The sequence below is a fragment of the Muscardinus avellanarius genome, assembly GCF_963383645.1.
Source record: "Muscardinus avellanarius genome assembly, chromosome: 13".
Lineage (NCBI taxonomy): Eukaryota > Metazoa > Chordata > Mammalia > Rodentia > Gliridae > Muscardinus > Muscardinus avellanarius.
In genome coordinates, this window is record NC_137799.1 from 3,560,170 (window position 1) to 3,576,640 (window position 16,471).

General features: G+C 58.3%; 1 protein-coding gene across 2 annotated transcripts in view; it reads left to right on the forward strand.

Moving 5' to 3' along the window:
* Positions 1-12,741, forward strand: part of OLFM1 (olfactomedin 1) — a gene marked incomplete at both ends in the record, with an annotated part of 36,963 nt that extends 24,222 nt beyond the window's left edge. For both annotated transcript variants that reach the window (XM_080708773.1, XM_080708772.1), the window contains 2 exons: positions 4,040-4,146; positions 12,067-12,741. In XM_080708773.1, the coding sequence (XP_080564899.1) occupies positions 4,040-4,146; positions 12,067-12,741 (782 nt within the window). The remainder of the gene's footprint in view (positions 1-4,039; positions 4,147-12,066) is intronic.
* Positions 12,742-16,471: the final 3,730 nt, after the last annotated feature.

Genomic DNA, 16,471 nt, shown 5'->3' on the forward strand with positions numbered 1-16,471 from the left:
CTGGTGCCTGCCCGACTCCCTCTGCCTGGAGACAAGTCCGAAGGCTCCTTCTTGTCCCTGCCTCTGGAGCCGTCAGGAAGGGTCGCTTGCTCCCTCCCACCCAGGGCTCTGGACGGGGCTGGACCAGTGAGGGCTGGCAGGGGCAGGGGCCGGGTGGTGCACTCAGTCAGGGATTGCTTAACCTGAGAAGCCTCTAGAAGGACTGGGAGGGAGGAGCCAAGCTACAGTGGTCCCCATAGCACCTCCTTGGGCGGGACCCTGGCCTAAGGGGTCCTTCCAGGAAGTCCTCAGGTGGTGTGCGCAGAGAGGTCTCCAGAGGCCTGGCGTCTCACTGCCAGGGTGGGACCTGAAAAGAGAGTCCTCGGCGACCTCTCTCAGTGCTGCCCTGGTCTGAGAGCAGGCCTGGGCGGGGGCTGCCCCCCCACATCTACATGTTGGACCTCTGCTTGTCCCCCCCCCCCCGACATCCCACAAACTCGTGACTCTCCTAGTCCTTACGGGATGTAGGCCGGGAATGCTTTGGGGCCCTTAGTCCCCTTTAATGGGCTGGGCCGCTGCCCAGAGACCCTCTGTCTTAGCCTGAGCACCCGGTAATGTCTCTCCCTGGGCCTGTCTCCCCAGGTGGCCCAGGGAGAGACATTCAGAGCAGCCCCTTCCCTGGAACAGCAGGGCCCCCGTGCTTGTGCTTTACTTCTGCAGGGCAGCAGGCTTAGCCAGGCTCCAGGACCCTCCCAGCTGGGGCACGCCCCTCCTTGCTCGGTCAGCTCCAGCTTCCCTGGGATGGGCCTCCTCCTGAGCCCCCAGTGCCACCATCCCCGTAGGCTCCCCTCTCCTGCCCTGCCACCCGTCCTCCTGAGCGCGCGTGATCAGAGGGACACTCTCCCAAACTAAATGTGCCAAGATTCGCTGAGGCTCTGCCGCGGACTTTTTTAGATCCCGTCAGTTCCTGAGGTCTTGGCAGAACCAGTCTGGACAGAGAACCAAAAATAGCTTCCTGACTCAAGGAGGGCGGGCAGCTCCAGCCCCGTGGGCCCGGGGAGCCGGGCTGCTGCTGGCAGCTAGGAGAGCGGGCGCACGGGCCGCTGCACCTCCCTGCCCCCCTTGGCCACAGGCTGGCTCCAATGGGCAGTATGTGTGTGTGTGGAAGGAAGGAGCTGGTGGAGGATTGCCTGGCCCCGCAGGGCTGCCCAAAGCCGCCCTGAGTTCACGGTGCCATGATGGAGCGCCTGCTCTGCGGTGCGCACACTCTGGGAGGACCAGTCCTCCGTCCATCCGTTACCTGCTGGAGTGCTCACCCTCTGGCACAGGGCCCCTCCTCCTGACAGAGGCTCCCCTTCCTGCCCTCTGCTGGGTAAGAAGGTAAAGCCTTAGATTTAGGAGGATTTCCTGAGAGGAGAGCCATTCATTCATTTGTTCCTTTGTTCATTCATTCATTACTTCATTCATGTTTGGGGGTCCAGGGTGAGTGCAGGAACGGCAGGCATTACACAGATGTCTGGAGCTCAAGGTTCCTGCAGCTCCCAGGTCAGATGGACAGGTAGGGTGGAGCAGGAAGGGCTATCTCCATAGAGACGCGGCCTGGGTCTGGATTCAGCCCGAGAAGCTGGGCAGGAAGGCGGGCTGGCATTCAGACAGAGGGAACAGGGTGGGCCGCCTCTGCCGCCTGACTGCAATGTGCAGGCAGGCTTGAGTTCCCCCCGGGAAGGCTGCCCAGAAGACAGCTCTTGTGTGAGTCCCATGTGGGGTGGCCAGAGCCACGGGCCACTGAGTTAAACACAGCAGCAGGGCTCCCCCAACCCAGTCCCCAGCCCGACACCCTGGGGGTGATGGCTCCCCCACATCCCCCCTACAGGCAGCTAACTGCCGGGCATGGTGGCGCACTGGTGGCGCACTCTTGGAATCCCACATTTGGGAGGCTGAGACAGGAAGATCGCGGTTCGTGGCCAGCCTCAGCTACTTAGTGAGGTCCTTTGCAATTCACTGAGATCCTGTTTCAAAATAAAGATTAAAAACTAGGGCTGGGGGTGTAGCTCACAGGTAGAATGCCCCCGGGCTCCATCACAGAAATCCATCCCGCGTGGGAGACCTTCCAGGGGAAACTGGCAGGGGGCGAGATGCTGTGTTAGCGGACGCTGGCGGCTGGATGGCAGGGAGAGCTGAAGGGGTGTGCTCAGTGCAAGTGGCCCCTCCTGGCTTCTCCTGTCTCCCCGGCCACACTGGACCCAGCCTCCAGGGCCACAGGAGCACAGGGAGAGGGCTGAGCTTGTGGACTGGAGGCGGCCTGGGCTCCTAACCCGGGCCCTGCCCTCCCCAGTCACCCAGAGCGCACCGGTGAGAAGCAGGGCCAGGCTCTCATGGAAAACGATCCCCCCTGAGATCTCCTTCCTCCCAGAAGTGGGAGCAGCAGGGAGAGCAGATGTGGTGTTTCTTTTTCTTTGTGGGCGGACGCATGGCTCTGAGACTTTGGTGTACTGGGCACAGCACTGGGCTTGCTTAAGCTTAAGCTTACAGTCATTTTTGGGGGGAGAGTGGGGTACTGGGAACTGAGCCCCCCGGGGCATTCTGTCTTTGAGCTGCACCCCTAGCCTTTTTTAATTTTTATTTTGAAACAGGGTCTTGCCAAGTTACTGAGGGTTTTGCTGAATTGCCGTGGTTGGCCTCGTACCTGTGATCCCCCCCCACCCCCACCCCCCCGCCGCCTCGGCCTCCTGAGGACGGGGATTACAGCTTTGGCAGTTGGCTCTGAGTTTCACCAAGCTGCCTGCCATCCAGGGGCTCTGCAGACAGCTTTCGGGGCCAGGGTTGGTGGGCTCATCTTTCCGGGTCTTAGATGACCCTGTTGTGGATATGTTCACCTCGCTTGAGGTTTGGGGAGAGTAGAGGATACCCTGAAACTCTCCTGAGTGGGAGAGGCTGGGCTGCAGGAGGGCCTGGGGCCTAAGCGGCCCTCCTCTCTTTTCAGGATTATCCTGGCTTCCCTGTGGTCCTGAGTTAAGCCACTGGACAATCTTCCATAAGCCAGGGATCTTCTCTGAACTTTGTAGACAGCTGTGTACATATGCTAACGCCGTGGCCCTCGAGGGCTCAGGGTGGCCTTAGGAGGTCACCCACAGGCCTGGCCTGCAGGAAAAGGGGAGGGTGCAGAGGGGGCTCCTTGTCTGCCTTGCAGGAGAGCAACCACCACCTTCCCCAGCAGTGGTTAGCCCTGCCATTCCTTTTGAGGTGGGCGTAATATTCTGGCAGAGCTCTATGGCTGCAGACAGTCCGGCTTCCAGGTGGGAGGGATGGCATTTCTGAGCAGTGTGGCGGCCACCTGTCCCCAGGACTGTGAGAGGGGAACAGGCTGGGTGGGGAGCAACACTGGCCCAGCCTGAGTTGGTCCAAGTGAAGGGTGGCCCTGAGCATGGCCCTCCCCATCTCTAGCTGCCCTCTGTGACGTGGGAGGGCTCTGAAGTCATATCCAAGATCTCAGTGACCCGGAGCTCGAGCCCAGCCCTCCTGCCTTCCTTCCTTTAGAGGACCAGAGCAGCTCAGGAGCGGGGGCAGGGGGGCACCCGGGCCTCGCCTGGGGCTGCCGGGTGGTCTGGCTGCTGCTTCGTGGGGCAAGCCCTGCCTTGGCCTGGTGCCTGGCACCCACTTGATGACCGGGCCAGTCCCATGTCTTATCTCCGGTGGACTTAGGCTGAGCTGCTGCTGTTCCCATTTCTCAGAGGAGAAAACTGAGTCTTTCCAAGACCGAAGCCTACCCCAGAGGTGCTGCTCTCCCATCCCCAGACCGGCCAAGCCTGGCTCTTCCAGGAGGGACAGGCCCCAGGAGGGTGACCACTAGTGCTCCTCCCAGCCTGCCCTAGGGCAGTGCTGCGCTTTAGGGAGGAGAGCCTGCTCTGTCCCTGGGGCTAGTCCATGGGAAGGCAGGTATGTGCCCTGGCTGGCAGCGTCCAGGCCTGAGGGCAGCGGCTGAGCTTCAGGCAGGCTGGGCAGGGCTGCTGCGGTGGGGACCCTGGACCTCCTTGTCTGATCCCTGTGCGCTGTGTTCCAGCTTGCGGCAAGCTGACGGGCATTAGTGACCCCGTGACCATCAAGACCTCTGGCTCGAGGTTCGGGTCCTGGATGACAGACCCTCTGGCCCCGGAAGGTGATAACAGGGTGAGTATCCCTTTGCTTTGTTACGTGGACGGGGTGCTCTCCTGGGACAGTGCAGGCCTGATCTTCATCGCTAGGCCCAGTTCCAGCCCTGCCCACCTCCCAGGCAGCCCTCTGCAGGCAGAGTTGGGTCTGCAGAGGTTTCTTCTTGGGAAGACGTTGGGAAGGGACCCAGGTTCCCTGGGCCAGCCTAGAACCGTGGACCGGTGGCGAGGGAGGGCGTAGGAGCTTAGGACGGGGTGTTGGTGACTAGGGCCAGCAGCTGCCCCTCGGCACCCCTTCCGGGCCGGCTGGGCTGAGCCCCTCGCCTCTCTCTTGTAGGAAAGCAGGCGCAGCCCAGGCTGTTCTTGCCGCTGCCTCCGCTTCAGGGGGAGAACTCATTAGGCCTTTCTTGTTTTAATGATATCTCATTTGTATTTCATTTGCCATTCCTTTCAAGGCTGATGGAAGCTCGTGTTCCTTTTTGATTTCGGGAAGAGGCCCGGGTTCTTTTTTCTTGAGTGTTTCCCCCTGGGCCAACCTCAGAGAAGGAGAAAGAACCAGGCACTAGGGTCCTCTTGCCTGGGGCCTGGGTGACTGGCTGAGCCTTTGGGGAACTGGGAGGTGAGGCGGCCGCGGGAGGGGGAGGGCGCCTGTCCGGTTCATGGCCACTGGGACATTCCTCCTGGAGTGGAGGAGGCAGAGGCCTGGGTCTCCCCACTATCCTAAGACACTGATTTCTGAGTCCACGGTGAGCCCCTCAGGGGATTGGGGGGTTCATCCTCACCCTCTCCTTCAGAGCTCTGCGGGACATTTAGAAAACAAGGACTTTTAATGCTCTGCTCCTCCTTGGGCGGAGGGAGAAGGGACTTTGAAATCTGAGATCCTCTGGGCTCTCTCTGGAGAATCTGGGATGGGAATGAGGGTTTTTATTCCCTGCTCTGAGATTTCTGATTTTACCTTTCTGCTGGTAGAATGTGGAATAAGACAAAGTCTCGAACTGGGAAGATGCTGTCCTTTGGGGGAGACAGGCAGGGTCCAGGGTGTACAGAGCCTCTGCGCCTATACATTGTAGTATCCAGCAGCGCCAGTGTGGGGGGCATCCCATGCCCGGGTGCCCCCTGGGCAGCATCGCCCTGCCCCTCGCTCCAGCCTTTCCTGTGGCAGTTCTGGAGGGGTGGCGAGGCCACACACCTGGGATATGGTTGGGGTCTCATATCTGTAAGGGAAACAGGCTGCTTTCAGGGTCCTCTTACTGCAAATGTGGTAGCTGCTGATACAGGAATACAATCAGGACAGCAGGAACAAGTGCTTAGAGAGCAGGCCCCCCGTGTCAGGCCCTGTTCCAAGCAATTCAAGAGCTGTCTAGATGTCAGCGCCATGCCCAGCAGAGGAAGTGGCAGTGGTGCCTCCCCGAACACTCTGGTGCGAGTGGCAGGGTCCTGGTCCTTCAGTGTTGATGAGAAAACCATCCTTGCCACCCTGGCAGGAGGCCAGGTCTCAGGGAGGCTGGTCCCCGGCTTCTCTGAAGCCATGTCTGGCAGGCACTGACAGTCCAGGTTCCAGATGCCGCGCCCAGGACATTCCCCTCCCCTTGCCCATCCCACTGCGCAGTCAGGAAACCCGCCTGCAGACCTGCGCAGCCCGCTGGGTTCTGTGAGCACCAGGGCCCATGTGGCGTGCTCTGCCCATATCTGACTCCAGGGACAGTGCTGTTCTCTGGACCACCGAGGGCACCAGGCAGTCTTTATCCAGATATGAAGGAGCGGAGTGCCAGCTCCTGAAAGCACAGGCTGTTTGCACAGCACAGGGTGAAGGTTCACAGAGCTGTCGAGGTGCCCGAGGTGCTTTTGATAATTAGACATCTATTTTCCACTGCATGGTTCCATCGCCCTCTGGGAGAGGAGGCTCTGGTAGCAGACAGTGCCAAGAAGGATCTGCCCGCAGGAGGAGGGAGGGGAGCACTGGAGCCAGCAGCAGGCACGTGGCCTTGGTGCCTGCCCTGGGCATTCTGGGCTCCAGCCACCCTGGGCCACCTGTCCTGCACTGCAGCCCACGTCTCCCCAGCCTGCCAAGTGACGCGTGGCCCGGCTCTGCCAAGGATACAGACCAGCAGTGTTTTGATCTTTTCCAATCTCCCATTCGATTTTGATCACACATACACACTGAAGACCAATAGCTCGCCCCCAAACAAAAAAGCAATCGATGGCAGCTGCCCAGGAAGGCAGTGTAAGGGGGCGGGGACCCCTGAGGAGGCAGGGCCTGGGGCATCACTGTAGACCCCTAGTGGGGAGCCCTGCGCTCCCAGGAGGGACTGTGCTGAGCCAGCCCACAGGTCCTGCCTGCCTTCTGAGCTGTTAGAACCAGCATAGCCTGGGACATCTGTGCATCGGTCAGTCCTCAGTCCCCTTATTAGCAGCAGCGGTGTGCTGGGTGCTGTGCTGAGCGCTTGGTCTCTACCACTGCTCTCCCAGAGGAGAGCTTCTTGCAGCCAGCAGCTCCCAGCAGAGGCCTGGCCCATTTCACGGCATTAGGAGGAAAGGGCTTCGCCGGGGTTGGCTGAGCTTTCCACCTGACACAGGAATTCCTTGGCAGCCTGTGCCCCCGGCCCAGGAGACTGCAGGAGCTCAGGCGCCCTGGTCCCTACTCTGAGCCTCACACCCCGCCTTCCCTCTTGCCGGTCTGCTTCTGCCACAGAAGTCCCAAGCCAGCTCTCACCAGACCTCAGATAGGGGGCCAGCGCAGTCCTCCCCCTGCCACGCCCAGGAGGCTCTTGTTCAAAGGCGGGCGGTGTCATTACCAAAGCACTGTCATGTTACAAGCAGCTTAGCTTCAGTGTAAGCCATCCACACCCTTCTCCAGGATCCTGGAATCCTGGAGGTGGAATCATCCAGAAGGCCCTGGATCACGCAGATGTTCTCAGGGGTCAGCCAGTGCCTGTGGGCCCTTCTACGTGGGCACCCCTCTTTATCTCTCAGCAGCAGCAGCAGCGGGGACGTTCTCAGAACTGCTGTCTTCTCTCTGCTCCCTTCCGAAACGGCCTCCTTCAGAGCATCTTCTCCAGCCCCGGGCTCCTGATGTAGAGGAGGGCCCGTGTAGAGGGAGGCCAGTGTAGAGGGAGGGCCCGTGACAGCTGCTGGCCAAACTGAAGGGGAGAACGGACAGGAAAGTCACTAAGAAAGGCCCTTTAAATAGCACGGGCTCTGTATCTCCGCGTGCGCCACCTCGGACGCGCTTCTAAAGGAGGCGGGGGATTTGTACTGCCGTGGACAGCCCTCCCCTCTGCAGAGCCGCTGGAAATAGCCCTGGCAGTTAGGAAAGCCCGAGTTCTCCATGCACTTGACCATATGGCCTGAACACCGCGGAGATGTGGGGAGACCCAGTTTCTCTTCTGTGGGCCGCAGCCTCGGCGATGGCGAAGCCTCGTGTTCTGGAAGCGGGGTGGGCGCAGATGCGCGAGGACTCACATGTGCCAGCCAGCGTTTTATTTTCTCTTCTCTGGCAAAGGACTTTGTGGGCAGGGCAAGGGATGGGGCCCCTTAAGGCAGGCAGGGACAAAGGGCAGAGTGCAGAGCCAGACGCTTCCAGAGTCACTTGGAGGGAGTGGCTCTGGGACCCTGTCAGCGGCTGCAGTCGAGAAGGGCTGGCTGGAGCCCCTGGGAGGGTGTGGCTGTGGCTACTGGGCTAGGAAGGACAGCTGATTCAGACACTATGGCTGTGTACTGAGAGATCTGGATTCCATCTCTGGCCTTCTGCCACTTTAAGATCCCGGGGCCGGGCCAGTCCTGGTCCTCTGCAGCCATCAGGGTGTATCAGCGGGTGTCCCTGCATGGGTCCCAGTGGGCAGTAAGGCCCACAGCTGGGCACTGAGGCTGGGACATGAGCCTGGGTTCCCTGTTGCTGTTACCTACTCTGTGACCTCTGGGGCACTCTTGGCTGGGGGCTGGGATGGCTGGCAGAGGCTGCAGCCAGAGGCAAAACAAAGTCTGGGAGGAGTGGACAGTCCCTGAGGGCCGCCTTGAGGATCTGATGGGAGAGCCCTTGGCTAGGGCCAGCACAGGGAGGCCATGTGTGCTGTATGAGACGCTGGTAGGTAGAAACAGAACAGGTGGCAGCTGGCCACTGCCAACTCTGTGACCCCAAGAGATGCCTTCTTTCTCTCTGGCCTCCCTGGAATAGGGGTCTGGAGGTGGGGGTTTCAGGGACCCCGGTCCTCCCTGCCAGGCCATTCGATAGAAGTACCCTGGCCTGTCTGTCGCTGGCCCCAAGGCAGAGTTAGCTGTGGTCTCCATCTTCAGAAGAGCTGGTCCCCTCTGTCGCGTCCCCACAGGTACCTCAAAGCCTCTTCCTTCCTGCTGTGTGTGGCCCGGTGCACCCCAGCAGGCTCCCAAGGGCCATTTCTAGCCCACTCAGAACCATCCATTCCTTCTGTTCTGGGCAAGAAGCCACGGCTAGCTTTTGTTGGACAAGTACAGGTGGCGGATCCTAATACAGCCTGTTCTGCAGCCAAGGAAACTGAGGCAGAGATAAGGCAAAGGCCGGGGTGCCCTGCTGATGTGCTGGGGCCCTGACCCAGGCAGGCTGGCTGTGCAGGTGTCCAGGTACTAGCACCCAGCCAGGGACCAGCCCATGTTCACACAGGGAGTCGTGCTGAGTGGGCACAGCGCCCTAGTGACCACCGAGTAACTTTCCCTTCCCTCTAGGCTGGGGGCCACTGCAGAAGACAGGCGGGAAGGTCCTGGGACATGCAGATGACATGGGTGTAGAATCTAATATTCCTGGCCCAGGGCTACTTACAGATCTCTGAGACCAAGGAACTGCAAAGAACAGGCATGCATCCTCTTTCTGGCTCAGGAAAAGCCAGCGACCAGGTGTGGCCAGGACCCACTCCCCGAAGGCTCCGAGGGAGTCTTTCTTTCCTCTTCCGGAAGCCCTGTGCATTCCTTGGCCTGTGGCCACATGGCCCCAGGCTGGGCCTCTGTCCTCACACAGCCGTCTCCTCCGACCTTGAAGTGGCTGTAGGGCCCACCTTGATCTACGGTGAGACTCATCTGAAGACCCTCAGCGTATTGCATCTGCCAGTTCTCAATGCATTTCTCATCTGCCTTATTTCTCCAAATCAGGTCTGCGGGTTGCAGGCTGTGTGCATAGCTCTGGGGGCCACTTTCCAGTTAACCAGGAGCCTTGACAGCACCTGGGCGGGGGCGCTTAGGAAATGTCTCCTGAGCAGGTGCCTGGGGCCTGGCGGCAGGCGGGTGTGGTGCTGGGAGCAGTCCCTGCACCAGGCCGCGTTCCACATTGCGACTGTCTCCCAGTTGCTGGGGCAGCCCTGGTGCACAGGCCAGGCTTGGGGTGGCGTGGGGACGCGGGGCGGTGAACAGAGATCAGTGGGCCCAGGAGTCCATGTCAGGCTCGGGCCCTCCGGCCTTCCCCTGGCATGTGGGATTGGTGGTTCCGTGTTGCAGGGTGTCCTGTGCACTGCAGAATGGCTAGCAGCCTCCCTGGCCTCTGCCCCTGGATGCCAGAACCCACCTCCCCCAACTTGTGCCAACCCAGACTGTCCCCAGGCACAAGCCTGGTCCCCCAGCCAGTGATGCTTTCAAGCTCCTGGCTCTAGAGGGCCACCAGACCTCCCTGGACTCCATTTTGTAGTCCAAAAATGGGCAAAGAAGCCGCCGAGCCTGGTGATGCCCAATTGTAATCTCAGGACTTGGGAGGCTGAGACAGGAGGACCTCAGGTTTGAAGCCAGCCTCAGCAAGTAGTGAGGCTCTCATCAACCCAGCAAGACCCCTGGGTTCAATTCCCAGAACTGCATAAAAAGGGGGGCTAAGAAAGCCATGTTGATGCTTGGGCCAATGGGTGGATTGGAGGCTAGCATCGTCTCGAGACACACACAAGTACCCAGCATCCTGCCCCTGCACTGCCCACCACCGGAGCTGGCCGCTGGAAAGGACGCTAGGTCCTTCAGAGCACAGGAGCCGCATCTCCCTGGAAGCCAGCACTGTCCTTGGGGGCCACCTCCCCAGAGACAAAGCTGGCCGGTATCGGCAGGATTCGATCTGTGCCTCGGGCCCTGGATAAGACAGACAGGGAGGTCACAGTGATCAGAGTCTGACGAGGAGAGCACCCCGGTGAAAACCTCTGGGTTCTGATTACATGGCTCTCTTCTGCAGAGAGCGGCTTCTCTTGGGTAACGGGCTTGGGGCGTTTGCACCATAGACCTCCGGGACAGCCCTTCCTGAGCCGTTGAACACGGGGAGCTAGTGCTGGTTTCAGAAGTATCATATCCTGAGTCTAATTTGCCAGTGTATGGAAGAATAAGCCACTTAAAATTTATTAGTAATTGGATAGTGGGGCCACCTGGTTCTGCTCATGGGAAGAGGATGCTGGACCCGGGGGTACAGGCTCGAGTCACCGGGTCCCCGCTATCGTGGCCCCCTCTTGAGGAAGGCTGGTGTGCAAACATACTTGAAAGCCTTCTCCATGCTGCCAGAGAGCGGTGTTTGCTTTTGAGGTGGGTTGGAGAAGGTCACTGGAGCTGAGGGCGGGAGGAAGTGCTAAACTCCCCGTCCCACGAAGACGCAAGGTGGAGCGGTGGGCCAACAGACCTCTGTGGGGCAGTGTGATGGAGGGTTTGTGCACATGGCCCTGGTGACCTCCGACACCCCTCCCGGTTCTAATCTGTGACCCACATGGTTGAGGGCTGGTCTGCGGGCGGCAAAAAATAATAACAGCTTCAAAGGAGACCGGTTAAAAAAATCTCATTAAAAACAAAAAGCATATCTGCCTCTAAGCATCTGACTGGATGTCTCAGAAACGAGGTTTTTTTTTTTTTTTTTCATTTTTAACGCATGTGTCACGCCAAGTCTGAAAGCTTCCAAATCCTAATCTCTGGCCGGCAGCTAGCAGAGCTCTTGATGGATAAAGCAGTTGTCGTATTGCCAGACAGATGTGCGGGGAACGGCATTAGCCTGCTGGATTTCCTCTGCTAACAGCGCTGCCTTCTCGTTCGCTCCCGTATTAGTTGAAAATGACCAAGGCGGTTTTCCAGAGTCGAGAGCACTTCCCAGGTCAACTGGCATCAAAGCAATTAGAAATCTCCCTCAGTAACCCCAAAACTTGGGCCCCTACTGGGTGTGTTATCTTGGTTGATTCTGACAACTGGAGATTTCCGTGAGGTCCTCATTGTTGTCTTGGAGAAACGCTTTCCCAGACTAGGTGTGACCCTGGCTGATTACGCTCGCGGCCTCCCAGAGGCCGAGCTAATGACGTTCTGCCTGGCAGACGGGATGATTCAGCTCGCACCACGGTGACAGCCCGGCAGGGCTGGATTGGCGTCGCGCACGGCGTTCCTTTAGCTGACATGAGATAGCTCTTCCTGGTGACCTTGAGAATCAGTTGCCACCGCAGACAGCAGCTACTCCGTGCGGCGGGCTTGTCCGCACTCACCGCTGGCAGCGGTACCCTTTCTGTGCCATTCTGATGGCCTTGGGGGTTCCCACACTGACAGAGTCTCCTTTTTCCCACAACTGAGAGTGGCCAGGGTCAGGCACTTGGTCAGCAATATGGCAGGACACCAGTGTGACCGCTGCCCCATAGCAAACTGGACCTGGGGCCGTGCGAGTTGGCAGTGCCGGCCATTGCTGTGAGTGGCATAGGTTGGCTCCCCTCCACGGGGGGAGTGAGAGCTGGTGGTGGACCCTGACTGCCCGGCCCCATACCCGCCCTCCCCGATCCCTCGCCCCGCACTAGTTTTTCTCTGGTGGGAACCAGCCCTGTTCCTTTTGGAAAGTCCTGTGGGTTGAAAAGAGGGACGTGGCGCCTCTTACTCTGAGCCACCCGCTCCTGATTCTTTCAGCTCCTTTTCTCGCACATCACTGGCGGGAGGACCGTCCCCTGCGGCCCCGCTTCGGGAGTGCTGACCTTGTCTGCTCTCTCCCCAGGTCTGGTACATGGACGGCTATCACAACAACCGCTTTGTCCGCGAGTACAAGTCCATGGTCGACTTCATGAACACGGACAACTTCACCTCCCACCGCCTCCCGCACCCCTGGTCGGGCACGGGGCAGGTGGTGTACAACGGCTCCATCTACTTCAACAAGTTCCAGAGTCACATCATCATGAGGTTCGACCTGAAGACCGAGACGATCCTCAAGACACGGAGCCTGGACTACGCCGGCTACAACAACATGTATCACTACGCCTGGGGCGGCCACTCGGACATCGACCTCATGGTGGACGAGAACGGCCTCTGGGCCGTCTACGCCACCAACCAGAACGCCGGCAACATCGTGATCAGCAAGCTGGACCCCGTGTCCCTGCAGGTCCTGCAGACCTGGAACACCAGCTACCCCAAACGCAGCGCCGGGGAGGCCTTCATCATCTGCGGGACACTCTACGTCACCAACGGCTACTCTGGGGGTACCAAAGTGCACTACGCCTACCAGACCAACGCCTCCACCTACGAGTACATCGACATCCCCTTCCAGAACAAATACTCCCACATCTCCATGTTGGACTACAACCCCAAGGACCGCGCGCTTTACGCCTGGAACAACGGCCACCAGACCCTCTACAACGTCACCCTCTTCCACGTCATCCGCTCCGATGAGTTGTAGCTCCCTCTGTCGGAAGCGTGGAGTCCACGTCCTCCCCTGAGGACGCTCCAGGGAAACAGCTGCCAAAAAAGGATACTAACAATACTAGTAATACAATACTAATTTTGACGAATCATCAGCAATGATTTTGACGTTGAAGGATGGCCTCACCTCCGTGGTCCTCCCCCTCGAGCCAGCGGGCGACAGATTTCGGAAGAAACCCCTGTATTTGCAGCTGGAACTGCAGCCCAAGGCACCTGACCTCCCTCCTCCACCCCATCCCTCTCTGGTCAAATAAACATACTAAAGAAGAAAGGCGTGACTGTTGGCCAATCTCACCCGAGAACAACCCTCTGTTAGGATCGCATGGACATCTTAGGTCGTGGTCAGCACCGACGGACGTGGCTGTCCGGCCTCTCGAGAGTCCCGGCCCGGCCGGCGCTCGGCGAAGGCTGGCTGGACTCACACCCCGTCTCAGTTGCAGTTTGTTGGCTGTTTTGTTCCCTTTTAGATTACTGTGCTGAGATGCAAGTAGCTCCCGGACCCGTGTCTAGTACTTCCTGAAGCAGTGATCGGCGTGTGGAGAGTGAAGTCGCCATACCCACGTAGCTGGGACTCGCGTGCCCCGTAGACCTGTCGTGCCGTGTCTGTCTGTTGTTTGCTTGAGGTGATCATTTCGTGCGTTCGGTTCGTGCAATGGATGTTTGTAAATGCAATGCTGTAGTTTGGATCGATAAGTGGACGGTTTTTGTTCCTAAAGAGAAAACAAAAATCAGTGTTCACCCCTATAGACATAGTCAAGTTCATGTTGCTAATAATCAAAGGAATTATTCTCTTCTTGTTAAATTATCTGAACCCTGTAACGTGGTTGGGAAGGGCTTGTCTTGGGAAACTCCGGTTTCCGGTGGGAAGGAAGTCCAAGAGGGCAGTGGTTTGCAGAAGGTTCTCTTTTTAGGTAGAAAAGAGGGAAACTTTGTACTATCCAGTTATCTAAGGAACAATAAAAATATTAGATGCTGTCTTGCTTTGCCTGTCATTTCTGAGGATTTTAACGGTGAGGGGAGAGATCTCTGGACCCCTGTACATGCATTCCAGGGCATGGGTGACCTTGCAGGAAAGAGAGAGGGTATTTCCTTTGGGAACAGGGGTGTAGACACTGTCCCCAGGGGATCCCAATCTCCCTTCTCGAAATCAGAACTTAACCGTCAACTTTGTGCCCCACCCCACCCCAGGCCAATCCTCGGTGCAGTTCAGACTCGGGGACTGTGCCTGGCAGTCCCACCCTGATTCCCGATCCCAAGCTTCCTCCCAGGCTCCCTCAGGGTACAACTGGGCGGAACCTAGAGCCGCACCGACTTTGGCTGGCTCTGCTGCATTAGGTGGTTGCCAGTGTAGACCCCACTAAAGAGTCCGTGAAGCCTCTTGCCCTTGCCCTTGGGCCCCGCAGCAGTTCTGGGAGGTAGTGGCTGGCCTTCCCTGGGCCCCCAAGGCCACGCCCCTTGGCAACCCCAAGTGCTGTGCAAGCCTAGCCAGGCCCTGCATCTCAGGGCTCTGAGGTCCCTGCAGCTCGCCATCCAGAGCCTCTCTGGAATGCCCAGGGTGTCAGGCTGGCCAGAGGACGACCGTGTCAAAGTAACTCTCCCTGTACAAGGTGATGTCTGGCCCCAACTTACAGAAGAGGCTGCTGGTGGGTTGTGTGGTGTGGCTTAGGGTGTGGGGGCTCCCTGACTCCCCTCCCCTTCACAGGCGGATGGCAGGGCAGTGGCAGGCATGCGCCCTACCCTGTGAGAAAGGAGCCTCCAGCCATCTTTTCTGGGAAGGCAGCCGAGGTGGGACCCAGGCAGGGAACAGATGGCGCTTGGACAGGAGGAAGCTGATGTCCAAGGTGCTGGTGCTTGCTAGACCACGGAGTCAAAAGTCTGAGCACGCCTGAGACCCTGGGGTGCCAGCCCTGTGTCCACGTGGCAGCTAAGGCTGCTGACTTGGTGAGGAGGGAAGGAAGCACCTGTGGGCGTCTGGGAACCACGTCTAGTGTGGCTGCCATGTTTTTACCTGGACAACAGTGGGAAGACATGGGCTAGGGGACCCTCGACAGCTAGGGGCTGGAGTGGGCAAGAGGTCAGCGGAGAAGCCCTGGGAAGGGCGCCCTCCGGGGCCGACGCACATTCCCACGGCCGCAGGCCACTCACAGGCCCCAGTCTGGTCCCGCTCTCTTCTTCACTGAGTTGGGGGCCCCATGAAGCCCCCTGCAGGCCACATTCCCTCTCTTCTCAGCCAGCTCTCCTTCCTGCGTGCTACCAGACTTGATCCCCACCCCCACCCCACCCCACACCTTTAGGACCCTTCCCTGCCTCCAATGAGAATTGTCTTTCCTCTCAGGGCCTGCTGGTCCTGGGACCCCTCCTTCCCTGCATCTATGGCTCCTTCACATCCGGTGTTCTTTCCGGGTTTGGGGGGAAGGCTTTTTGGTACCCAAACTAGGTAATAATCCAAACCCAAGAAAAGAAAGAAGAAAAAATTCTTCTTAGGCCAGGGAACTTGGTGACCTTGGGGGGGGGGGAGGGGCGGAGACCAGCGAGTCCCAATCACAGCCTCATTGGCTGAGATCCTCCTGCTCGCTGCGCACTCCAGGGTAGGGCGGGCTTCAAATCACAACTTTTAGAAGGGGGAGGCGTTCTCAGGCTTTCAGGTTTTCAAATTGTCTCCGAGTGAGGCGGCCTACAAATTCTCCCCCATGAGACAGAGGAGCTGGTAATTAATCTCAAAGCCTTCAGTTTCAGTAAAGCCCTAAGTCAGGTCTGCAGGGCCACCGCCTTGGCCCCTAGTGTGAGGAAACCCATCGGGCGCACAGTGGGATAGGATTGTTCTGTAATTACAGGCTGCGATTAGGGGCTGATTTCATCGGAGTTTCCCCATGACGACATAATAAAAAACAAAGACACAAATACCTGCTCCTGGAGTCGCCCAGAGACAACATGACGGCCTGCAGGGTCCAGCATGGATTTGCTGTCTCCCACTGAGTATTTGCTAGGGAAAATATTCCACTGGGAGATTAAAAACGCAAGAAAAATGGTTCCATCCAGAGAGCAAATAAAACAACCACCTGCCACTAAATCTCCCGGATTCCAATAACTGCATATATTGGCTGATGGCGGAACATCTGTGGGCGAATTTTCTTTATTAAAAGTTTGGCCTGGAATCAAAATCCAGCAGTTCTTCGTGGAGCTTGAAGATCAAAGGATGAGACTTGGGGTTCTGTTGGCGGTGGGGTCTGGCATTTTCCAGATTCCCATAGGTTCCTTTCCCTGAAGGTCGCCCCTGCCTTGTGACACCCCCACCCCAGGTACCCCTGGCTCCAGCAGTCCCAGGGCCTTGTTTCCTTCTGCAGAATTGTGAGAGAAAATAAAATAGCCAGGGGTTTTAGGCTGGCAGGTGGAGGGGTGGCTTCTCGACCGTCCACGCCCATACCTGAGCTGCCACAAGGCAGCTGCTGGAGATCAGTCTCTGGGGCTCTTGGAAGTGCAGGCGGACAGCAAGGTGCGCCATCTTCGGACAGGTGTGGGGACACCATCACTTTGAGCAGCAGGAGGACTGAGCGAGCCTTTCTGGTGACACTGTTCTCGAGGAACTTCCAGTTCACCTGTTCATTTCCTTTGTAAAACGCCTTATGCCTGGGAGAAGTTAGCCTCCTGTGATTCCGAGATACATGTTGTGAATGTGTCTGTTTGGTTTACCGTTCATCTCTTGATTT